The sequence below is a fragment of the Chanodichthys erythropterus genome, chromosome 4 (genome assembly GCF_024489055.1).
Source record: "Chanodichthys erythropterus isolate Z2021 chromosome 4, ASM2448905v1, whole genome shotgun sequence".
In the NCBI taxonomy this organism is placed as follows: Eukaryota; Metazoa; Chordata; class Actinopteri; order Cypriniformes; family Xenocyprididae; genus Chanodichthys; species Chanodichthys erythropterus.
Window position 1 is genome coordinate 21,947,763 of NC_090224.1, and position 25,860 is coordinate 21,973,622.

Here is a 25,860-nt window from a genome sequence, read left to right on the forward strand (position 1 = left end):
GTTAGCATGTTGTTAGCACGAATTAGCATGTTGTTAGCATGATTTAACACGTTGTTAACACATTTTAAAATGTTGCCAGAAAGATTGTGTAAGCATTGTTGTTAGCATGAATTAGCATTTTGCTAGCATGATTTAACACATTGGTAACACATTTTAAAATGTTGCTAGAAGGATTGTTGGCCGTTGTTAGCATGAATTAGCATGTTGCAAGCATGTTTTAAAATGTTGCCAGAAAGATTGTGTTAGCATGTTGTTAGCATGAATTAGCATGTTGCTACTATGATTTAACACATTGGTAACACATTTTAAAATGTTGCTAGAAGGATTGTTGGCCGTTGTTAGCATGAATTAGCATGTTGCAAGCATGTTTTAAAATGTTGCTAGAAGGATTGTGTTAGCATGTTGTTAGCATTAATTAGCTTGTTGCTAGCATTTTTTAACATGTTGCTAACACGTTTTAAAATGTTGCTAGAAGAATTGTTGGCCTGTTGTTAGCATGAATTAGCATGTTGATTGCATGATTTAACATGTTGCTAGTATGTTTTATCATTTTGTTGGCATTATTTAATGTTTTAGCATGTTTAACATACTGCTAACATGATTTAACATGAATATCACTCTGCATTGTCTTTCTTCTCACAAAAAATATCTTTTAAACTCAAAATAAATTTTTTAACATCGATATTTCTTGTTTGTTTATTTAATTATTTGGCATGAAAATGTACTGTATACATAATGCACATTATAATATAATATAATATAATATAATATAATATAATATAATATAATATAATATAATATAATATAATATAATATAATATAATATAATATAATATAATATAATATAATATAACAGATCCTTAACGTTTTGCACTATTTTTCTCTTACCATCTTAACTCAAATCAATATTTCAGGTCCATTTATTTAATTATTTATTTTGCAAGATAATGCACAGCATAATGCACATTAAAATGTAATATTATATAACTTAATATAATATAATATAACTTAACACTCTTTTTTTTCTAAAATAATACATACTTTTATAAATCAATATTTCATGTCCATTAAATGCAATAATTATTTATTTGGCGAGGTAATGTACAGTATATGATGCACGTTATCATATATAATATAATATAATATAATATAATATAATATAATATAATATAATATAATATAATATAATATAATATAATATAATATAATGCTTGAATGCTGTTTTGTGTAATCTGTTTATTTGAAATAAACTGAACATAAATCTGCATCAAATCTCCTGCTAAAGTTAAACGCGCAGTAAATGTTCAAGCCACTGAAGTGTTTTTGCCCTGAGCTCATGGGGGGCAGATGCCACACAAAGGCTCTTTGTTGCGCTCGTCCAATCACACACACTGGAGGACAGAACCGCTAGTGCGTGTGCACGCACGCGCGCGCCAATGGAAGAGCTCGGTCCCTGCGACGAGGGCGGATCTCGCATTTGGATGCCGTGCGATGCTCGATCACCGGTGCAAGCGGGCGGACGGACACTGGGGCTGCTCTGCGTCGGGCGTGCGATGCACTGACCAAACCTTCACTACATAGGGGTTATTTATGAGCTAGTGCGCGAGCGTCGGGTGGGATCGGCTCAGCATCATCCCTGATGTGAGTACAGCGGGATTCAAGGATGGATACACGGGCCACACCTGTGCGCCAGCTGCGTAACCCGCGGACCTGTTGGAGACCACCGGGCACAGACTCGCAGCTCTGGGCAGCAGACAGCCCAGCGATGGCGCTGTGACCACCGGGTTCGACAAAGACCTTATGGGGCCCCTTGCGCATCAACGCGCCCGCTGGATTATCATAGCTTCTGGATTCTGTTCGGACCGGCCTTATACTGACTGGACCGAACCTTCCTCCTTCTCTCAGTGTGTGTGAGTGTGATTTTGAGACAAAGACCCTGCGCGCACCGCTGAAACCCACGCGCTATGGATGCGGTTCGGCTGGACGGGCTCGACCCACCGGCGGAGAACGGCAATGTGTCGCAGCCCGAACCGCCCAAGCGGCTCTCGCAGGTGGACACGGTGGTTCTGCCATTCCTCGGGGGGTTCGGGAGGTATCAGCGGCGCCTGGTGGCCCTGACTTGGATCCCGGCGTTCCTCATCTCGTTCATCCAGTTCTCGGATCACTTTCTGCTCGGCCAGCCGGACAGGAAGTGCGTCCGCCCGGATCAGGGCAGCGCGGGGAACGGGACGGGCTCGGATCGGGATTTATTCTTGGATCTGATCGCGAACGGGAGCGACGCCACCGATAACAGCTACGTTACGGCGTGTATGTGCTCGGAGTGGCGCTTTGAGCTGCAGTCGGGACTGCAGCAGAATGTGGTCACCAAGGTAAGATCCTCTGATGGATGCCCTTGGAAAGGATTCCCTCCGGCTGATGGAAATCTACCATTTAAAGGAATAGCTCACCTAAAAATGAAAATTCCGTCATCGGTCAAATTCTGTCGTATTCACTCATGCTCGCGTCCCTCCAAACCCCTATGACTTGCTTTCTTCACTGGAACACAAAAGATGTTTAACCAAATGTTTACACTGTTAATTTCTGCACAATGGGAGTGAATAGGGACTGGGGCGGTTGAGCTGGGAAGATTGTCAGCAAATAACAGCTTGAATTTAGGATTGTTCATCACATAATGGAGGCCCTTTCTGCCAACATAAAGAAAAACATTCTTTGGTAAATCATATTGAGGGCATAAAATGATGTAAAAAGACATTTTTTTTTGACATACTAAATCATAATTATGAGATAAAAAGTCAAAATTATGACATATTGGCCCGGTGTCACAGACAGGGCTTAGATTAAGCCAGGATTAGGCGTTAGTTCAATTAGAGCATTTAAGTAGCTTTAATAAACATGCCTTAGAAACAAACATTACTGGTGTGTATCTTGAGACAAAACAATGGCTCTGATGTGTTTTAAGATATGCTTTCAGGTAAAACAGCTCAAACATGCCTTTTAGTTTGGGACTATCTTAAGCCTTGTCTGTGAAACGGGGGGAATATGAGATTTTAAAAAAGTGTTAATTTTTCAACTTACCAAGACAAAATTATAAGATAAAAGTCAAATTTATTAGGGATGCACCGATATAAACATTTTGTTTGATACCGATAATCAATAATTCTTTATATTTGTAAGCCGATAACCGATACATTGGCCGATAAATCTAAATCCAAATGTTTATATAATTTGTGAGCCCGATTACCAAAACAAAAGTCTCAATCCATGTCTCAAGCACACAATTATAATGTTCTCATTATAATATTATGTAGCCTTAATGACAGACCTGTGCTGAACATCTTGTACTTCACTATATTTTTACTTTTTTGATATGATTTTCAATATCAGCAATTCAAAACCATCATGGTGAACAGTGCACATCTGAGGGAAATAATCCATTATTTATCTGCTTTGATATATCGGCATATTTTCTTATAAGGCAGATAACAATAACATTAAAAATGAACATAAATCAGTCGATACTGATAACCGATAATTCTTTATATTTGAAAGCTGATAACCGATATATTTGCAGATAAATCTAAATCCAAATTTTTGAGAACCTGATTACAAAAATAAAAGTCTCACCACTAAAAGCCATGTTGCAAGTGCACAATTATAATGTTCTCATTATAATTTTATGTAGCCGATATGACAGACTTGTGCTGTACATGTTGTACTTTACTGTATTTTCCTTTTTAAAGTGATTTCAATCATATTTCAAACAATTTAAAACCATCATGGTGAACAGTGCACATCTGAAGTGTCTCAGCTGAGGGAAATAATCCATTATTTATCTGCTTAAATACATCGGCCAGATTTTCTTATAAGCCAGATACCGATAACCGATAACCAAAATATTGGCTGATAAATCTAAATCCAAATCCAAATTTTTCTATAATTTTTGTGAACCTGATTACAAAAACAAAAGTCTCACCATTAAAAGCAATGTTGCAAGTGCACAATTATAATAATGTTCTCATTATAATATTATGTAGCCGATATGACAGACATGTGCTGTACATGCTGTACTTTACTGTATTTTCCTTTGTGAAGTGATTTTCAATCATATTTCAAGCAATTCAAAACCATCATGGTGAACAGTGCACATCTGAGGGAAATAATCCATTATTTATCTGCTTTGATATATCGGCAAATTTTCTTATAAGGCAGATAACAATAACATTAAAAATGAACATATATCAGTTGATACCGATAACCGATAATTCTTTATATTTGAAAGCTGATAACCAATATATTTGCAGATAAATCTAAATCCAATTTTTTTTATAATTTTTGAGAGCCTGATTACAAAAACAAAAAAGTTTTACCCATAAAAGCCATGTCTCAAGCACGATTGTAATGTTCTCATTATAATATTATGTAGCTTATATGACAGACTTGTGCTGTACATGTTGTACTTTACTGTGTTTTCCTTTTTAAAGTGATTTCAATCATATTTCAAGCAATTTAAAACCATCATGGTAGATAGTGTGCATCTGAAGTGTCTCAGCTGAAGGAAATAATCCATTATTTATTGACTTTAATATATCGGCTAGATTTTCTTATAAGCCAGATACCGATAACCGATAATTCTTTATACTTAAAAGACAATAACGAAAATATTGGCTGATAAATCTAAATCCAAATCCAAATTTTTATATAATTTTTGTGAACCTGATTACAAAAACAAAAGTCTCACCACTAAAAGCAATGTTGCAAGTGCACAATTATAATAATGTTCTCATTATAATATTATGTAGCCGATATGATAGACTTGTGCTGTACATGCTGTTTAAAGTGATTTCAATCATATTTCAAGCAATTTAAAACCATAATGGTGGATAGAGTGCATCTGAAGTGTCTCAACTGAGGGAAATAATCCATTATTTATTGACTTTAATATATCGGCCATATTTTCCTATAACGATAACATTAAAAATGAACATATCAGCCAATACCGATAACCGATAATTCTTTATATTTGAAAGCCGATAACCGATATATTTGCAGATATGACTAAATCAAAACCATCATTGTGAACAGTGTGCATCTGAAGTGACTCAGCTCAAGGAAATAATGCATTATTTATCGGCTTTAATATATCGGCCAAATTTTCTTATCAGGCCGATAACAATAACATTAAAATTAACATTTATCAGCCAATATCGATATGGTGGCTGATATATTGTGCATCCCTAAAAATGATGACATACTAAGTCGTAATTATGACATCAAATGTAACAATTATGACAAAAAAGTCAAAATGATGACAAAAAAAATCATTAATTTTGACATGATTTTAACTTTTTGCCTCATAATCACAATTTAATCTCATAACTATAATCTACGAAAGCATGATTGGGCTTTCCTAACTTTATGACATTTCTTATATAGTGTTTTTTTCTTATTTTTATCATTTTTAAGCTTTTAACATCAAGTCAGAAACATATCAGCAAGTGCAAATGAGCAAACCAAATGAACATTTAACATTCATTTTGCATTGGTCTGGAGTGACAAACCTCAGGTAACACGAGAAAACTGAGAAATGATGGCAGAATTTAAAGTTTGGGGGTGAACTATTCCTTAATTTCCTTTAAATGAGACAACTGTGCAAAACACTGGAAATGTACAGGATCTTCTCCTTTATTATTATTCTCCTTTTATTTACCATCTACTTCTGATGAGAAGAAAGCACATAAAATCGTGTTGCATGCACTGAAATTCACACTGAATATGCAAACAACATTTAACATGAAATCAGCTGGTATTTTGTCTCCATTTTTAACCAGTTGTCACAGAACTATATCAGTTATTTGATGCACATTGCAGATTTTGTTGAATAGGCCTCTTTTGCTCAAGCTTGCACTGATCAGCGATGGTTACGTAAATGAGGTGTTTAAACAGCAGTGTCACGGGGTTCGTGAGCGTATCACTTCACCTACAGTATGCATATCAGACGGATAACTGAGTGTTACACCCAGCACAGACTGGAGCAGATAACCCGTGTAAATGCTCACCACAACGTGCAGAGAGATAACTGAGGCCCGACAACTGCTCAGCGCTCTGAACCAAGAGTTTAAAGGGACAGTCAGATTGCACAAACAGTTCTCGACTCTGAATAAACATCTATGACTGCTGCATGCTGAACTAGCATTATCTCACACATTCCCATTTCCACAGAAGATGCCCTGTACACACAAGCTCTCCTTCAAACTCTGAGATAAGTGATGCACAGCGTTCCTGTTTTTCTTTGCCCGAATAGCCGGACGCCTGATGACTTGCTGTGTGTGTGTGTGACCTTTCTCACACCGATAGTCTAGTGTCTTTACCGAGTGTGTTAAAGAGGGTCATTCATTCATGCCGCCGGCCGTGCAAACAAATGCTAATGAAGCATTCTGGCCCGTTTGGTGTTTGAGGACGAGACGACACTGCAGGAGAAGGGATATTTGCTCACTATAGGTTTTTTGAAGTTTATTGATCATTGTGAACTCAGCAGTGCAGTTTCTAATCAAATTTGTCGTGGTAATTGTCATGTTTCAATGACAGAAACACAGTGTCCTTCAAAGGTAGATGTGAAGTGAGTCATGCAGGATGCGTTTGATATTTTAGGCCCTGCTTCTTTTTCCTTCTGAAAATCAGTAAAAACAAATTAATTATACTTCTAAAGATATATTGCAAAGAGACTGCATAAGGAAAAAGTTGCAACGTGACATTATTTTCATGATATTTGACCACATTTCACCACCAAATTGAGTTTAAATCTGATTCTCATTATTCTCAAATATAATTCACTAATTGTGTTTACTGTATTACAGTAAAAATACTCGAATACAAGATTTTGTATGTATTTCAAAAAATTTATTTTTACATGTACAGTAATAATATATATTAGATATTTTAATTAGTGGTTATATGCTTAAATGTGCTTAACTGACATAGAAACTAAACATTTTTATATTTTTTGCATTTTGTTTTTAGGGTGTGTCTTAATTTTAATTATTATTCACTAATTGTTTTACTGTATTACAATAAAAATACTGTAATACAAACATTTAAATCAGCATAGATTAAAATATGATAAATACTTTCATCACGAATAAATGAAATTATAAATGTATTTTTACACATTACAGTAAAATAAATTAGATTTTTTTATAACTAGTGAGGAGAAATGTGCTTAAAAATAATATCAGAAAACATTTTTATATTTTCATTTATTTCTGATTGTCAATTGTAATTCACTATTTGTTTTAATGTAATACAATAAAAATACTCTAATACAAACATTTTAATCAGAATAAATTAAATTATAACATACTATAATTATGCATTTTTTTACATATTGTTAGGATAATGATTTTTTTTTTTTTTTGAGAAAACTGCTTATCTGACTTGAAAATATTGCAAAACATGTTATTTTAATTTTAGGCTGAAATATCACTATATTCTTGAGAGGTTACACCATATATTTCATACTTACTAATTAAATTGGGCCGGGTTTATGGTGTCAAGTACAGGCCTGTATGACTTACTGTATGTCATATTTTGATTATATTGATGGTGCTATATATTGTTTTATTGGTATATGATATTTATGTATCCATCTGTCTTGTTTTGGTTGCAGTGGACGCTGGTGTGTGACGGAGAGTGGAAAGTTCACATCGCCAAGTTCTCTCTGTTGGTCGGCTCCATTTTTGGCTACCTGCTGATGGGAGCGATGGCAGACTGGTACGTTAACAAAATATGTATGATGGTTATGATCATATATATATATATATATTTACAATACTTACTCTGAACCCTGTCAGGTTGGGCCGTATCCCAGTGCTGCTGGTGTCCGTGCTGTCCGTGCTGGTGTTTGGGTTAGCCGTGGCGTTTTCCGTGGATATGGCCATGTTCAGCACACTGCGCTTCTTTGAAGGTTTCTGTCTGGCAGCCATCAGACTGTCCCTTTATGTCCTGAGTGAGTTTTATTCTCTTAAAGTGTAAAGATTTTATCCATCAATCTAGTATTTGTTATTAGTATTAGATCTGCTGCATTAATAGACATACATAAATCACGTAGCAGATCCAGGCAGGTGGAGCTGGGGAGGTGGAGGGGTTCAGAGCCAATGAGTCAGACTGTTTAAATGTTGAGCAAGCAATCTCATTGGCTGCAGGATCAGCAGAGGCCAATCAGCTTGTGCCATGCGCTAATGATATCAGGATAAAATGTCCTTGTGTGAGTTTTTGTCTCATATTTATATCATATGATATAATACAAGTGCTGTTTTTCTGTCCAGAACAGCAAATGTGAAAAAGTTTAATAAATAAGAAGTTAATATTGTGATATTTTAGACACAATATTGTCTGTTTTTGCTCAATTTTGCCAACAAAAATATTAAATATAAAGCCAGAGCAGAACTGTTGTGCATCTCTGAGCAACAAACAGCAGTGTTTTGAGCGAATCAATGATTCAACGACTCATTCATAAAGAGACTGTAGATGCGTCAAAAATCGCGTTCTGTTGAGTAGGTACTACATTTGAATTTAAATTTACTTCATGACCGTTGAAAAAGTATGTTCTATGTAGTATGAATGAAATCCGGACGTACTACATCCGCCATGTTGTTACTGTCACATGACCTACCAGCGTCAATTACATCCCTTCAACTCCATTCACAAATCCTCTCCCGTGATCTCATGGGATAGTAAAGTGTCCATCCAATGCGCACTTCAGAATCTTGCCGGAAGTAGTAAGTCTACCGCCTACTGTTTTTCGAATACTATGAATTCAGACATACTTCTCTTTTTTGCATACTATATAGTAGAGAAGTATTTGATTTCAGACGCAGCGATATACTTAATTCCTGAATGAATCAGCTGTTTGAATGAATCGATTGAATGAATGACTCAATGACTTATTCATTTAGACATTTACTGCCACCTGCTGGCAGCTCTAAATTCTTAGAGTATCATTTCAATCAAATAAAGTATTTTTTTGTCTATTTGATGCTTTTCTCATTTAACGCAATAATGACTTTAATTGATCTTTTGGGGGTAATTTCTCTGCCAAGTTTGATGTGAGATTAATTTGCGAATTATTAGATGAATGGCAATTAATTAATCTAATTATTTGCAAATTAATCGCACATTATAGTGTAATTAATTTGATTAAACATTTTAATTGCTTGACAGCCCTAAAAAATAAATAAATAAATAAATAAATATATATATATATATAAATAATAATTTATTTTTCTTTTACTATATTTATATTTTTTTATAAGAATTTTTTTTTTATGAGAATCAGCATTAAGAATAAGAATTGCAAAAACAAACAAACCAAAATATCTGGAATGTATAAAGCCTAAAATAGTCTATTTTCTTCATGCAAAATATAATATCATACATATTCTTTTGATTTGAAAAAGTCCCCTCAAAGCCAAGGTCCTCCTGTAAGCACACAGTTTAATTTATGTGATCCATTTAATTCTCTGTGTACTTTAGAAAGTGGTTTTCTGATGAGCAGACATTAAGTGCTGCTGATTAAGTAGCTTTTTCCGAGGCCGGGAGAAGCTGTGTGTGTGTGTGTGTGTGTGTGTGTGTAATCGCAAAAACACCTTAGAGTTCATTAATTTGCTTTAATGGAGCCACTTTCTGCTTCGCTCAGACTCAGATGACATTTGAAGTCTGATGCTTTACAGCACCCAATTTTCTCAGAAGCTTTTTGTTTATAATGGACATCAAAATGATTTACAGAGGGAGAAATAAGCCATAACATCAACAAGACTTTCACTTTCATAAAATATTTTGTTTCCTGGTGTTTGCCAAGTCAAATCAGATGAAAAAATACAAAACTCTTAAATGCATCTTCACAAGAACAGAATAAACAGCATCTCTTCTTTGTTTAATATCCGCTCATGACATGACAAATTGATCTGCTGGCAGTTCATCGGGACAAAATTAATGTTGAGTATAAAGAGTTGTAGTATAACATTACACTGTAGTCTCTTCTCTTTATATGTAATTTTCCATAATTTATTGTTTTTGAAGTATAGCTGTAAGATGAAGGTGGTAAACTAAAATATACTTTAATGTAATTCCTATTGAATTTTGTGTTTAAATAAATTTGCGTTTACACATTTGACGTTTATAGAGTGAAACGGCTTCTCAAACAAGAACAAATGTAGGGCGGGGCTTGATTTTGTCCGTGGGGAATTGATTGGATGGTTGTGGTTTGCTATTGGTGGATCTCATTTGAGTGACAGGTTGCCCCGCCCTCGTCATCAGAGAAGAGAAGAGATGCTATTCAAGATTACAAGGAACATGAATTTAACAAAATAATAATGATAAATCATTTATAATAATAAATACTGCAATATTCCAAAATAAACAAGAATTGTCCATTTTGATTTCATGACTTTAAGCGTCCGTTTGTTTTGATTCTGTGATGATCTCTCCGTCTCTCAGGGATTGAGTTGTGTTTGCCCAAATGGCGTTTCTCCATGACCATGATCGCCAGTCTGATCATCGTGGGCGGGCAGCTGCTGATGCCCGGTTTGGCGGCGCTGTGCCGTGATTGGCAGATTCTTCAGATCGCGATCATCGCCCCATTTGTGCTTATGCTGCCGTATGTCTGGTAAGAAATAGTTTGGTTCGCCTACAGATGCATGAAACACAAAACCAGAAGAGTGCTCAGATCAGATTGCATGACTGCAATGAATAGAAATAAAATCTGTTTTATGAGGAAGAACCGACCCAGCTAACAGGAAACGTTCAGGCAAGGTTCTCTCAAAGTTATGAACAAACGTTCTTCCAGTAATGTTAATAAAACACTTGTTCAGATTTATCTGGTCTTTATTAATGTTCTCAATAGCACAAAAATATTTTTTATAGATAGTTCATTTTTACCTGAAAGGTTTACTTTGATGTTCGTCTAATGTTTTTTAACCTTCTGGTGTTGCTTGTCAAAAATTACAAAAAAAAAATAAAAATAAAATATTTCAATGAAAAGACTATATTTTAGTTTGAAAATGTTATGTATGTAATATTTTATGGGATTTTATGTTACTAAACAAAATTTTTAGGATAGTTATGATCCATTTATTACCTGTTAATTACTTTTTTTTTTTAATTAAATTTCCGACTTAAACTGGTAAATCGAGAATGTTTTGGAGCACAAACTTAAGTTTGGTCATTTTTTTCAAAGGAGACACTTGGCAGATTATTGCTGAAGTAAAAAAAAAAAAAAGTGGAACTAAAAAAAGTATAAAATGAAAAATGCATAAAAATGCTATTTTTAAATTTTATATTAAATATATATTTTCCAAATATATGTAGTATATATTTTATATAGTATATTTTTTACTCTAAAACTGTGAGAAAATCTATGAAGCTATAAATCCAAAATCCAAATTTGAGGTTGATATCTCAAAAAATGAGCTTTCAGTAAGATTTTGTTTGGTTGCAGTACCAAACGCTTCCACTAGGTGAAATTCTATTCCCATTCTTTCCAGTGCGTTCATTTTTGACTGCGAGGAGCACAAGTGTGACTATTTTTTTAGGACCATTTAACCTTTTCGAATCATGCCTATGATTTTTTTATCAAGTGCCAAAACCAAGTTTCGTACCATTCAGATGAAATAAAAAAATTCGAAAAAACCAAAACGCAAATTTTTTTCGACCGAAGAGCACCAGATGGTTAAATGTTTCTACTCGTTTCAGACTGTTCAGAGAACCTTCAAAAGTATTATTCCCATAATATTTGAAGAATTCGCATTCGCATAACCAAGTGTTCTTAAAATATTTAAAAATCTGGACGTTTTGAGCGGTCAGAGAACATTTAGAAGAAACATTTTTATAACTTAGAGGGAACGTTAGCAAAATGTTATTAGAACATATTTTTGTTAGCTGGGTAATTACTAAGTTTGATGAATTTTACCATTAAATCTTTTAGTAAACAAGATATCTACATGCAGAATTGTATTCCACTTTGTTTTGTGCATGTGAAATAATAAGTACTTTTGGACAGATTGTATCTTTTTGACCACATTTCCTCTATTTCCTCTAGTGGTGTTTTGTTTTCTGTAACCGTTTGCTTAAATTGCTGTGCCATATCTTGATTGAGTTTTTGCTTTGGTCCATTATGCTAGTGTATAATCCATTTCAAATTGAACCATCCTGAAACAACACACAAAAACAAGCCGGACAGTTTGATCACTTCACATGTTAGACTTGAACTAACCCTCCTGCTATCGCCGTTTAATTGTCAGGATGTTTCCCGAGTCCCTGCGCTGGTTGTTGGCCACTCAACATTACCAAAGAGCCAAGCAACAAATGTACCGAATCGCCCAGAGCAACAGCGTCGACACAGCAACCGACCCCAGTGGCATCCTCTCAGGTGAATACGGCTGTTGTTGATGTGAGGTGAATGTGTTTTACCTTGAGGAGGATGAGGATGATGATGATGATGGTGGTTTTGTAGAGCTGGAGACGGAACTGCAGCAGAAGCCAAAGACGTCCTGCGTAACGCAGCTGACCGGCACCCGAAACCTGTGGAAGAACACCGTAGTCCTGTGCGTGAACTCGTAAGTGCTGTCTCGGCTGCGTCTCAAAACCTAGTGAGCTGAAATGAGCCTTACTAGAGAGTGATCTCAAACACTCTACACAGGCAGAAATATCAGAGTTTATATTAGAGTCACTTTTGGAAGGCAAGTAGATTTATAATCAAAGTTTCTAAACTGAAATGACTCTTTTCTGGGATTGTTTGTGATGTTGCATAGCTGTCATCCAGTTCAGGGGTTTTCAATGTTTTACATGCTAACCAAATATCTTCCTGAAATTTAAAAGGCAGTTTATACTGTGGAAAAATTACTATTATAATCTATTTTTTATTTCAATCTAATTTTTATTTATATATTTTCTAATGCATTTTTAGATATTTAATCCATTTTTGATTTATTCTAAACTTATCTGAATTTTATTTATTATTTTTTACAATTTTATACTTTCTTCTCCACATTTCCCATTTATTTAATCAAATTATTTATTTTAATCTTTTTTTATTTTAATCTATTGTTTATTTTAATCTAATTTTACTAACCTTATTTATTTGAATTGTATTTATTTATTTTCACATCTTTACAGCTCCTCTACATTTCTAATTTTAATTTATTTATTCACTTTAATATGTTTTATTTTAATGTTTATTTATTTATTTAAATACATTTTGATTTATTAATATACATATTAATTTGTAATATATTTATTGTAATTTTAATTCTTATTTTTTTACACCTTTACAGTTTCTTCTCTACATTTCTCTATTTATTTTAATACATTTTTATATATTTTAATCAAATTTTTAATTTATTGAAATCTATTTTTGATTTATTTTTTACTTGTTTATTTTAATCTAATTTTAATAACCTTATTTGAATTGTATTTCTTATTTTCACATCTTTACAGCTCCTCTACATTTCTAATTTTTTAAATCTATTTTTATTTATTTATTTTAATCAATTTTTATTTAATTTATATTTACTTTTAATGTTTATTTATTTTAATCAATTTTTATATATTCATTTTAAACATTTTTATTTTAATTTTATTTTTACATATTTTCTTCTCTACATTTCCTTTTATTTATTTTAATCAATTTTTATATATTTATGTTAATCTCATTTTTATTTAATTTTTTTTATTAATGTTTACATATTTACATCTTCTCTTCTCATTTTTATGTTTTTATTTAAATCTAATTTATTTTAATTGAATTTTTACTCATGTATTTTCTCATGTACTCATGTAATTTTGTTTATTTTAATCTTATTTATTATTTTATAATATTTATTTTTTTTATATTTACTTCTCTGAAGTATTTCACGGACCTCCTTTCACTCCCAATGAAAACCACTGATCTAGATGATGTCACTACCTGCAGTTCTGAATAGGCGAAGGTGCAATCAAAGCAATCTCCAAAGGCAGTTTGATTGAAAGCAACCCTAGTGTGCGAGCTAATCATTGTGCGTCTGTTATCGGCCCTTCTTCCTCTCAGGTTGACAGGCTACGGCATCCATCACTGTTTTGCTCGCAGTGTTCTGGAAGGCAGCGAATCTCATCTGAATTACTACGCAGTGGCTGCCATCGCACTTGCCTCCTGTATTGTGGTGTGTCCTGTAGTGGGTGGTTTTGGCAGGAGAGGAGGCCTGCTTACCTTCATGATCATTACAGCCTTGGCATCGCTGCTGCAGCTGGGTCTGCTCAACCGTACGTACACTTACAGTCTATAACAGAGACTCTGTGGTTGTGTATCGTCCTCAGAATGTGCAGTAATGGCTGTTTTCTTTCTCTTAACACAGTAATTGGGAAGTACAGTCTTCGGCATGATGCAGGTAAAATTAAACAAGTACTGTATTATGCATTATATGTTTTATAAAGCAGTGGTTCTGACGGTAGGGTTTTATTATCAAAATTAAGCTGGTTATTAATTAATTATTTTGGTGCACTTTTATCTCACTTGGTCAAATTAGCATTATATGGCAATATAAACAGGTCGCGTGACACATTCAATGAAACAATAAAAAAAATGTGCAGCCTTTTAAAAATATACATCCAGTTTATTCTTGCAAGTTTATCCAAATCAAGAGACATTCAGAAACCAATTAAAAACCAATACATTTCAGTATTTTATTTTGAAGACATTTTTGTTTACATTTTGTATGCTAAACAACTTCAGTGTTGGGTTACTAGATGTTCGGTCTTGGAAAGAAAACAGTTGAGAACCACTGTTATAAAGGCTCTTAAGTGTATTTATAATTATGGAACCCTGTTTCCACTTTAGTATAGAAAAATAAAGTAAATGTTATTGCGACTTTATTTCTTCCTTTTCACATTTTCACTTTTTTTTGTTGTTGAATTTTTTACTTCATAAGAATGGTACGAAACTTGGTAAAGGTTTTAGCACTTGCTATGTGAACACAAATAAATCATGGACATTATTCAAAGAGGTTAAATGGTCCTGGAAGAAAGTGTCACACTTGTACTGTTTGCATCAAAAATAACTGCATTGGAAACTAATGGGAAACTAGTGGAATTGTTTGGTACTGCACCCAAATAAAATCTTACTGAAAGCTCATATTTTGAGATATCAAGCTCAAATTTGGGACACAATGTGCAGTTTTAGAGTAAAACATGTTATATAATTTTTATATAACATATTTTATACAATTTTTTCATGTAAAAATTGAAAATAATATTTTTAAAAATCACAACATTTTTGCATAAATTGTCATTTTTGTAAGAAATATTTAAATTTGTGCTTGTTATTAATATAACAACATGCACAAAAATTTCAGTGATTACCAATGTTGCTATACATTAGACAGAAAATGCAGGGAAACACTGGATCTGTTTGTCCAAAGTGCGTTTTGTCTGAAATCTTCTCTTGTCTGTCATAGTTCTGCGAGACACCCTGAATCGGCGCTTCTCCTACGCGTTCTCCATCATCGGGATGTTCTCGTCTCATGCTGTCAGCACACTCAGCATCTTTTACTGCGCAGAGATCACGCCGACTGTCATCAGGTCAGCACATCTGTGTCTCCAGCACAGATCCTGTCTGTCAGATGACTCTTAAGGGACAATGACTGTTCACACAGAAAGCAGTTTACAGAGGACTTGAGATTTGTGAAATATTCCACTGTACAGTTTTGGTCAGATAACCCTTTCTTGAGACATTAACATCACTATTCTGATTTGTGAAAGTTTCACAGTACATTTCCTGTCAGTTAACCCTTCCTATACTGTGAAATATATCAGTGTACTGTGAAATATTTCACAAATCACAATAGTGAAGTTAAAGACTTAAGGAAGGTTTAACAGGCCCAAACTGCACTGTAAAAAATGCACAAATCAGAATAGTGAAGTTAGACCTTCAGAGAAGGGTTAACTGACCATAATTGTTCTGTGAAAGATTTCACAAATCACAATAGTGAAGTTAAGGACTCAGGGAAGGGTTAACTGATGAAAACTGCACTGTAAAATATTTCACAAATCAGAATAGTGAGGTTATGGACTTAAGGAAGGGTTAACAAACGAACAAACAAAAGCTGTATTGTGAAAGATTTCCGAAATCACAATACTGAAGGACTCAGGAAAGAACTGACCTAAATAATATGTGAGAAAGATTTCACAAATCACAAAAGGAAAGCTACAGACTTAGGAAAGGGTTAACTAACCAAAATTGTACTGTGTAAGATTTCATAAATCACAATAATGACGGAAGGGTTAACTGACCAAACCTGTACTGTGAAAGAATTCACAAATCACAACAGGAAAGCAACAGACTCAGGTAAGGGTTAACTGACCAAAATTGTACTGTGAAAGATTTCAGAAATCACAATAGTGAAGTTAATGACACATGAAAGAGTTAACTGACCAAAATTGTACTGTGAAAGAATTCACAAATCACAAGGAAGCTACAGACTCAGGAAAGGGTTAACTGACAAAAACTGTACTGTGAAAAATTTCAAAAATCAGAATAGTGAAGTTAAGGACTTAAGGAAAGCTTAACAGAGCAAAATTCTACTGTAAAATATTTCTGAAATCCCAACAGAAAAGCTAGAGAAGCTATTAACTCTTTCCTGGGTTAACTTCAGTATTGTGATTTGTGAATTTTTTCACAGTACAATTTTGGTCAGTTAACCCTTACATGAGTCTGTTGCTTTCCTGTTGTGATTTGTGAATTCTTTCACAGTACAATTTTGGTCAGTTAACTCTTTCATGAGTCATTAACTTCACTATTGTGATTTCTGAAATCTTTTACAATACAGTTTTGGTCAGTTAACCCTTCCTTTATTATTGCGATCAGTTAACCCTTCCCTGGGTGCCTAACTTGACTATTCTGGTTTGTGAATTTTTTCACAGTACAATTTTGGTCAGTTAACCCTTACATGAGTCTGTTGCTTTCCTATTGTGATTTGTGAATTCTTTCACAGTACAGGTTTGGTCAGTTAACCCTTCCGTCATTATTGTGATTTATGAAATCTTACACAGTACAATTTTGGTTAGTTAACCCTTTCCTAAGTCTGTAGCTTTCCTTTTGTGATTTGTGAAATCTTTCTCACATATTATTTAGGTCAGTTCTTTCCTGAGTCCTTCAGTATTGTGATTTCGGAAATCTTTCACAATATAGTTTTGGTCAATTAACCCTTTCCTGAGTCTGTGGTTTCTCTGTTGTGATTTTTGGATTCTATCACAATACAATTTTGGTCCAGTTAACTTTTTCCTGGGTTAACTTCAGTATTGTGATTTGTGAATTCTTTCACAGTACAATTTTGGTCTGTTAACCCTTTCCTGAGTCCTAAGCTTCCCTGTTGTGATTTGTGAAATCTGTATTGTATTTGTATATACATCTGAAAACTGTATTGTGAAAGATTTCAGAAATCACAATAGTGAAGTTAATGACTCATGTAAGGGTTAACTGACCAAAATTGTACTGTGAAAAAATTCACAAACCAGAATAGTCAAGTTAGGCACCCAGGGAAGGGTTAACTGATCGCAATAATAAAGGAAGGGTTAACTGACCAAAACTGTATTGTAAAAGATTTCAGAAATCACAATAGTGAAGTTAATGACTCATGAAAGAGTTAACTGACCAAAATTGTACTGTGAAAGAATTCACAAATCACAAGGAAGCTACAGACTCAGGAAAGGGTTAACTGACAAAAACTGTACTGTGAAAAATTTCAAAAATCAGAATAGTGAAGTTAAGGACTTAAGGAAGGCTTAACAGAGCAAAATTCTACTGTAAAATATTTCTGAAATCCCAACAGAGAAGCTAGAGAAGCTATTAACTCTTTCCTGGGTTAACTTCAGTATTGTGATTTGTGAATTCTTTCACAGTACAATTTTGGTCAGTTAACTCTTTCATGAGTCATTAACTTCACTATTGTGATTTCTGAAATCTTTCACAAAACAGTTTTCAGATGTATATACAAATACAATACAGATTTCACAAATCACAACAGGGAAGCTTAGGACTCAGGAAAGGGTTAACAGACCAAAATTGTACTGTGAAAGAATTCACAAATCACAATACTGAAGTTAACCCAGGAAAGAGTTAACAGACCAAAATTGTACTGTGAAAGAATTCACAAATCACAACAGGAAAGCTACAGATTTAGGAAAGAGTTAACTGACCAAAATTGTACTGTGAAACATTTCGGAAAACCCAACAGAGAGGCTACAGACTCAGGAAAGAGTTAACTGGCCAAAATTGTACTGTGAAAAAAATTCACAAATCAGTATAGTCAAGTTAGGCACCCAGGGAAGGGTTAACTGATCACAGTAATAAAAGGAAGGGTTAACTAACCAAAACTGTATTGTAAAAGATTTCAGGCATCACAATAGTGAAGTTAATTACTCATGAAAGAGTTAACTCATCAAAATTGTACTGTGAAAGATTTGACAAATCACAACAGGAAAGCAACAGATTCAGGAAAGGGTTAACTGACAGATCTGAACTGTGAAAGATTTCACAATTCGGAATAGTGAAGTTAAGGACTCAGGAAAGAGTTAACTGACCAAAATTGTACTTTGAAGGAATTTACAAATCACAACACGGAAGCTACGGACTCATGAAAGGGTTAACTGACCAAAATTGTACTGTGAAAGAATTCACAAATCACAACAGGAAAGCTACAGATTTAGGAAAGAGTTAACTGACCAAAATTGTACTGTGAAACATTTCGGAAATCCCAACACGGAAGCTACGGACTCAGGAAAGGGTTAACTAAAACTTTTTGTTCAATTTTGTATGAACGGTCTGTGTTTATTGGGAATAAACATTAAAATAGAGAAAGCCTATTTTGTCTAAAGGTTCAATAAACTGTTCCCTTTAAAAAAAATAGATTTTTATGCCTATTATTTTACACTTTAAAAGGTTAATACTTGCATGCCTGGCTAAGCAATAAAAATCATTACCTTTAATAAATGCATCTTTTCGTTTGTCGTAACAGGGGTGGCGGCGTCGGTCTGGTCCTCGCGAGCGCAGGGTTCGGCATGTTAACAGCGCCTCTCATGGAGCTCCACAATCAGAAGGGTTTCTTCCTGCATCATGTGATCCTCACCTGCTGCACGCTGCTCTGCATCATTTGCATACCGTTGCTCCCGGAGACCGCCGGCCAACCACTGCCCGAGACTATAGCTGAAGGGGAGGGGCTACTGCGGCGGCCCATCCTCCCTGGAGAGCAGCACCACCTCCTGGCCAGGACCGAGGTCAGGGAATACTCACGCGTTCAGGACACGCCCCTTCACCAGGTCGTGAACCCCGGCAACGGCTCAGTGCCTAGCAACAGTACAGCCAATGGCGTGAGGACTTCATGACAGCATTTTCTAAGAACGGCCAATCGAAGAACAGTGGTTTCGATTGTAAGGAACGAGTTTCATTCATTTGTTTTTAAAACCGCGGACTGAGACAGATGTCCCGATAAAAGTGTCAAACGCCTCATTAACCAGCATCGGTGAAGATTATTACCATTGTAGAAACTGAAAATGTTATTTTAACTTGCATTCAATGAAAGGAGTTCTATTTTTCAACGACCACTAATTTAATGTCTCCGAACAACAACCTCATGGAGGAGTTTCACTGATCTGAATGTGTTTTTTGTATGTTTGCTAAATGTTTGGTATTTATTAAGGACAGAATGACGACAGTAAGAACCGACGGGCCTCGTTCACGACACGAGTGAAGCAAATTTAAGTAGTTGTAATGCTTTCCATTCGTAGGAATGGTGGTCAAGCGCGACAGAAATGAGTTTTGCTCATGTTTCATGAATGAAGCGCGTCGTGTTCGTGTGCACCTCACTATGTTCAGGTTTTTTTAGTCTGTCTGTTTTGCACTAAAACTAGAAAAGCAATCATCAGTCGGCCAGATGAATCTGAACTGAATGTGTATGAAACCACATCTAGACAGATGATGGCTGTTTAAAAAAAAAATACAACAGCACAACTTAATGGTCTGCTCTTAACAAGCAAACATTCACAAACTCAATAACCTTCATCTGGTGAAACCTGTCAGGAAAGTGTCACGGGTCATATCGCACATCAAAATCAATAAAGACAAGAAATAAATGGTGTATTTTTAAGAACATTAAGATTTTTCATTACATCAATGGCAATTAAATACATTTTCCTCCCAAATTCTCAATGTAATGTGAAAAATTTCAAGTATTCATATACTATTTTAGTATTGTACTGGCTTGATATGTTTGTTATTTGCCAAGTAAAAACATAAATGTATTAAAGTAATGAGAATTTAATGACAATCATTAAGAACAATAAAAATAGGAATAATGTGCAGATGCATATCCTTTTGCATTGTGCTAATGATATTTAAGAGGATAATGTCACATTGCTTAAATATTATAATGGTTGTAAAAACAGCCATTTTATTTATTTTACTTTTGATTCTGGAGTGAAATGAGACCCAGACACACTTTCATGACATTTACTCAAATCATAAATGTGAACTCTGGTTGATGTGGAGCATGACCACTAGAAGGGCTGCTGAGTGTTTTCATGTATAATATTATTATTATTATTATTAATGTGTAGAATAGCAGTGGAGTAACTTTAACATCACAAAACTCCTGTTTATCCTTAAAATACTGAATATGGAACCAAATTATGAAAAAAACAACAGTCTCCCGACCTTATAGCAGGACATTAGTGAAACATTTCAAGGTTTTAAACTGTGATTGCAGGTATTGTGTGTATACAGGCTTCTGGGATATATGTATTTATCTCTGAATGTGAGTTGTGGTATTTCACATCCTGATAGCAGGAGTAATAGTGAGTAATCAGAAACAAGCACAGGATCAATACTCACATATATGCATTTGGCTACTGTCCTGTATAAGCTTCAGCACTCCACGATACTGATTAAAGCACATTGGAAGAACGAGCACAAATGAGTGAATCTCACAAAAACAACAACATGCCCAGGCCTTTTTTCACTCCAAAAATCCAAAAGAAATGACAAAGTATATTTTTCTTAAAGAGAATGAAACCTATTTTTAGGACCAAAAATCTCTCATTACTTTAATGTGGGACAAAATATTATGTGGGATAAAATTGTCATGCACAATTGTAAGGTATATGTCACCAAAAAACTGCTTTATTATAAATAAAAAAATATTTTTGTTTTAAAAATAGACTAAAATAATAGATTTTTTTGGCTTGAAACATGACCTGGACACACATTAATGAGATTCACTCAAACATGGGGTGCATAAACAAATTTGTGCAAGAGACTGAAACATTTTCAATTAGCGTATTTTTCTGTATTTGACTCATTTTGACGATTAAGATTAGAATTTCATACATGTTAATAGTCCATTTTAAGACATTGCACTTGTAAATAAATACCATTTTTAATACAGTGTATTTTGTTGCTCGTATTTTATAAGGGTTCCCACACCTTCTGATCAATACATTTCTATAACCTTTTGTCTTTTGTGATCACTCACAAAGAGCAATTCATAAGCAATTAGAGAACAGAAAAATACCTTTTAAAAGAGGACTGGAAATGAAATGCTTTAATTTTTAAGTATTTTTATGTATTAATCGCTTTTTGTATTACCAATGTGTGAACTACGGAATAGGATTAGGGCCAAGCAATAATAAAAAAAAAAATAAAACCATCTCAAGATTAAAGTTGTTAAATTAAGAGAAAAAAGTCGAGATAAAATGTTGAGAATAAAGTCGTTAAATTACGAGAAAAAAACTCGTTAAATTACGAGAAAAAAAATCTAGAAAAAATGTTGAGAATAAAGTAATTAAATTATGAGAAAAAAGTCGTTAAATTACAAGAACAAATGCGTTAAATTTAGAGAAAAAAGTCGAGATAAAATGTTGAGAAGTCATTAAATTACGAGAAAAAAGTCGTTAAATTATGAGAATGACTTTTTTCTCATAATTTAACGAATTTGTTCTCGTAATTTAACGGCTTTTTTCTCGTAATTTAATGACTTTATTCTCAACATTTTATCTAAACTTTTTTCTTGAAATTTAACGACATTTTTCTCATAATTTAACGAATTTGTTCTCGTAATTTATTGACTTTATTCTCATAATTTAATGAGTTTATTCTCAACATTTTATCTTGACTTTCTCTAAATTTAACTACATTTTTCTCATAATTAAACGAATTTGTTCTCGTAATTTAACGACTACTTCTAAGCAAAGACTGAAAGAGAACTTCACTGTCTCTTTTATATTACGTGTGCGAGCACGAGCAATAATTTGCTGGCTGCAGTTCACTTAACGGCCACCGGTGTCACTAATAACAAGGGTTTCTGAATTCTACATACAGACGCTTTAAAATCTCCCTCATATTTCCAGGTTTTACACAACCTGAAATTATTACATTAAAATTACGAAAAGTTAGAAAATACCAGATCAGTTTTTACCAGGTTATTCTTTGCTATTACTCACATATATTTGGCTCATAACCAGAAAAGTACCACACAAAATAATATTGCATTGCAACAGCATGGTTTTTGCTTTAGATTTATTGAGCTATATACAAAAGAAGTGCCATGAAGTAAAACAGTGAATGTTTAAAACTTGTCAGGATGAAGCTCCATTTCCTTTTTGATTCTGTCCTCCACCAGTAGTGTAAGATTTGAGTCTGTCATGGGTAAATTGTAACTTACAAACACCTGTTTCTTTGTCTTCTTTGCTGAAAAGAAAGAGAAAAATAAATGCTATAAAACTAGTTGAACACCAGGTTTGCCAAATTCTTGCCACAAAGTTTTAAAATTAGACAGTAATGAGTTTGATTAACTATAATGAGTAAAAGTGTTCTTACTGAGTCTCTGTGCGAGAGAGCTTGGTGTCGTGTCTGACGTGTCGCCCAGCACCAGAGTAGACAGAGGCACTGAATCCTGGGAAAAAAGAGCAAATACATGACATGAGCTGCAGGAAACACGACTCTGATTTAAAATGTCTCATTTGGAAGACATTTTAAATCAAAAATACAAAAAAAAATTGCCAGTAACAAATTATATTTGTCACAGACAATAAAATTATTTTGCTAGTTATGTTAAATTAACTATGATAATTTATGCTTGTTATGAAAAATAGACTGAACATATTTATAAATGTCAACTGCAACCACCAAAATTGTTGTTATTATTATTAACTAAAATTATTAAAAATCTTTGTATATTTATTACTAAATTATTAAAAGCAAATTCAAAATATCAATAAATAGTACATAATGTACTGAAAAAAACACTGCATATATAGTGTGTGTATATAATTTTAATCAATTGTATACAATCATTTAACTAATATATATATATATATATATAATATATATATATATATATATATATACACACACAAACATTCATGTATATATTTAAGAAACATTTACAAAAATATATATTTATTTAATTTATAAAATAGAATAAAAATATTTTGTACATAAATGACATGCACTCACACATATACACTCCTGAACAAAATCTTAAGACCAGGGGAAACATTACAAGTATTCGCTTTTTGCGCTGCTGGATCGTAACTAGATTGTAAGTTCTGCTTCAAAATGCCAAGAGAAGAAAAAGGAACAAGAGACAAAAAATAGAGAGTAGGTAATTTATTGAAAACTGCATTTAAACTCAAACAGGCTGTTCATCAGCTGATCAAAAATTTAAGACCATAGCCCAAAAAAAACCCACAATACAACTAAAAGTCTCAAAAAAGGACTCAGTAGTGAGTAGCCCCACCATTCTTGTTGATCACTTCAAACACTCGTTTTGGCATGCTTGATGCAACTGTTTCCAGGAGGCTGGTGGGAACATTGCTCCATGTGGCGAAGATGGCTTCACGAAGGGCATCCATGGTCTGGAACTGACGTCCGTTTTTGTAAACTTCTCTTGCCATCCATCCCCAAACATTCTCAATGGGATTTAGATCAGGGGAACATGCAGGATGGTCCAAAAGAGCAATGTTATTCTCCTGAAAGAAGTCCTTCGTCAGGCGGGCGTTGTGAATTGCAGCGTTGTCCTGTTGAAAGACCCAGTCATTACCACACAGACGAGGGCCCTCAGTCAAGAGGGATGCCCGCTGCAACATGTCCACATAGCCAGCCGCCGTTTGACGCCCCTGCACAACCTGAAGTTCCATTTTCCCATTGAAGGAAAAAGCACCCCAGATCATTATGGAGCCTCCTCCACTGTGCCGCGTAGAAAACATCTCCAGTGGGATCTCCTTGTCATGCCAGTAACGTTGGAAGCCATCAGGACCATCCAGGTTAAATTTTTTCTCATCAGAGAATAAAACTTTCTTCCACCTTTCAATGTCCCATGTTTGGTGCTCCCTTGCAAATTCCAAACGGGCAAGTTTGTAGCGAGGGAGGAGACGTGGCCTTTGAAGACGTTTTTTGTTCTTTAAGCCCTTCAGTCGCAGATGCCGTCTTATGGTTATTGGGCTGCAGTCAGCATCAGTAAGGGCTTTAATTTGGGTTGAGGATCGGCCTGTGTCTTCACAGACAGCCCGTAGGATCCTCCGGCTCAGTGCAGGTGAAATTTTTTGGGGTCTACCACTTGACTTTTTTGTCCCATAACTTGCAGGATCTTTTAAGAAATGTAAAATGACTGTTTTACTGCGTCCAACCTCAGCAGCGATGGCTCGCTGCGAGAGCCCTTGTTTGTGCAGCTCAACAATCCTGCCACGTTCAAAGAAAGAAAGCCTTTTTGCCTTTGCCATCAGGAGATCATGACAGTGTGACTGTATGAAGGACAATGACATGAAAGCCAAATTTTTGCACAGATTTGAACTTTTTAAGGCTATGGTCTTAAACTTTTGATCAGCTGATGAACAGCCTGTTTGAGTTTAAATGCAGTTTTCAATAAATTGCCTACTCTATATTTTTTGTCTCTTGCTCCTTTTCTTCTCTTGGCATTTTGAAGCAGTACTTACAACCTGGTTATGATCCAGCAGCGCAAAATGCGAATACTTGTAATTTTTCTTCCGGTCTTAAGATTTTGTTCAGGTGTGTATTATGCTAACTCAAACTTTTATTTTGTATGCAATTAATCGTTTGATAGCCCTAATATATATATATATATATATATATATATATATATATATATATATATATATATATATGTGTGTGTGTGTGTGTGTGTGTGTGGTGTTGTTTTAGTACATTATTAATGTACTACTACTTTTTTATTGATATTTTGAATTTGCTTTTACTATATACGTGTATGTGTGTGTATATACACACATATACACACACACACACACACACACACACACACACACACACATTTTCATAACACTGTCGGTATCATAACACAAATCATGTCGAACATAATACTGGACTCACATATTTACTGCTGATAGAAACGGCCAGATTCGACAGAACCGGGCTGGACCCGATCCAGAGGAAGAATCCGCCGCTCAGCTTCATCACATGGAAATGAACCTGCTGCTCCAGGATCTTCTCCGAGAAATCATGGACCGTGATGGACTCCACCGGCGCCTGAGCGCTGCAGTCTCCGTTCGCCACAGTCTCCATCCCGATCAGCTTCACACCGCGATCAGATCATGCAGAAATCTCATAATGAAAGTAAAAACACACGTCTGACACACGCGTCCCGCTCTTCCTCAGTTCCGCTCACTGACAGCGACGCGAGGCTCTAGCGACACCAGCGGGTCTGGCGGAGGAGTGCAAAAACAAAACCGTCATGAATTTTATATTAAAGGGACAGATCACCAAAAAAAAATGAAAATTCTGATAAAACGAATTGAAGGATTAGTTCACTT

The 25,860-nt window shown here is 34.6% G+C and overlaps 2 protein-coding genes across 2 annotated transcripts; one reads left to right on the forward strand and one right to left on the reverse strand.

Moving 5' to 3' along the window:
* The first annotated feature begins 1,499 nt into the window (after positions 1 to 1,499).
* Positions 1,500 to 21,833, forward strand: LOC137018643 (solute carrier family 22 member 23). Its single transcript, XM_067383335.1, has 10 exons — positions 1,500 to 2,369; positions 7,664 to 7,767; positions 7,848 to 8,002; positions 10,492 to 10,660; positions 12,294 to 12,421; positions 12,506 to 12,608; positions 14,078 to 14,289; positions 14,382 to 14,414; positions 15,480 to 15,603; positions 19,038 to 21,833. Exons 1-10 carry the CDS (start codon positions 1,965 to 1,967, stop codon positions 19,402 to 19,404), a joined length of 1,800 nt encoding a protein of 599 aa, XP_067239436.1. The 5' UTR covers positions 1,500 to 1,964; the 3' UTR covers positions 19,405 to 21,833.
* Positions 21,834 to 22,549: 716 nt separating this feature from the next.
* Positions 22,550 to 25,726, reverse strand: psmg4 (proteasome (prosome, macropain) assembly chaperone 4). Its single transcript, XM_067383336.1, has 3 exons — positions 25,421 to 25,726; positions 22,892 to 22,967; positions 22,550 to 22,762 (listed from the first exon to the last, which is right to left on the reverse strand). The coding sequence occupies exons 1-3, from the start codon at positions 25,610 to 25,612 to the stop codon at positions 22,641 to 22,643; spliced, it is 390 nt and encodes a 129-aa protein (XP_067239437.1). The 5' UTR covers positions 25,613 to 25,726; the 3' UTR covers positions 22,550 to 22,640.
* Between the last annotated feature and the right edge of the window lie 134 nt (positions 25,727 to 25,860).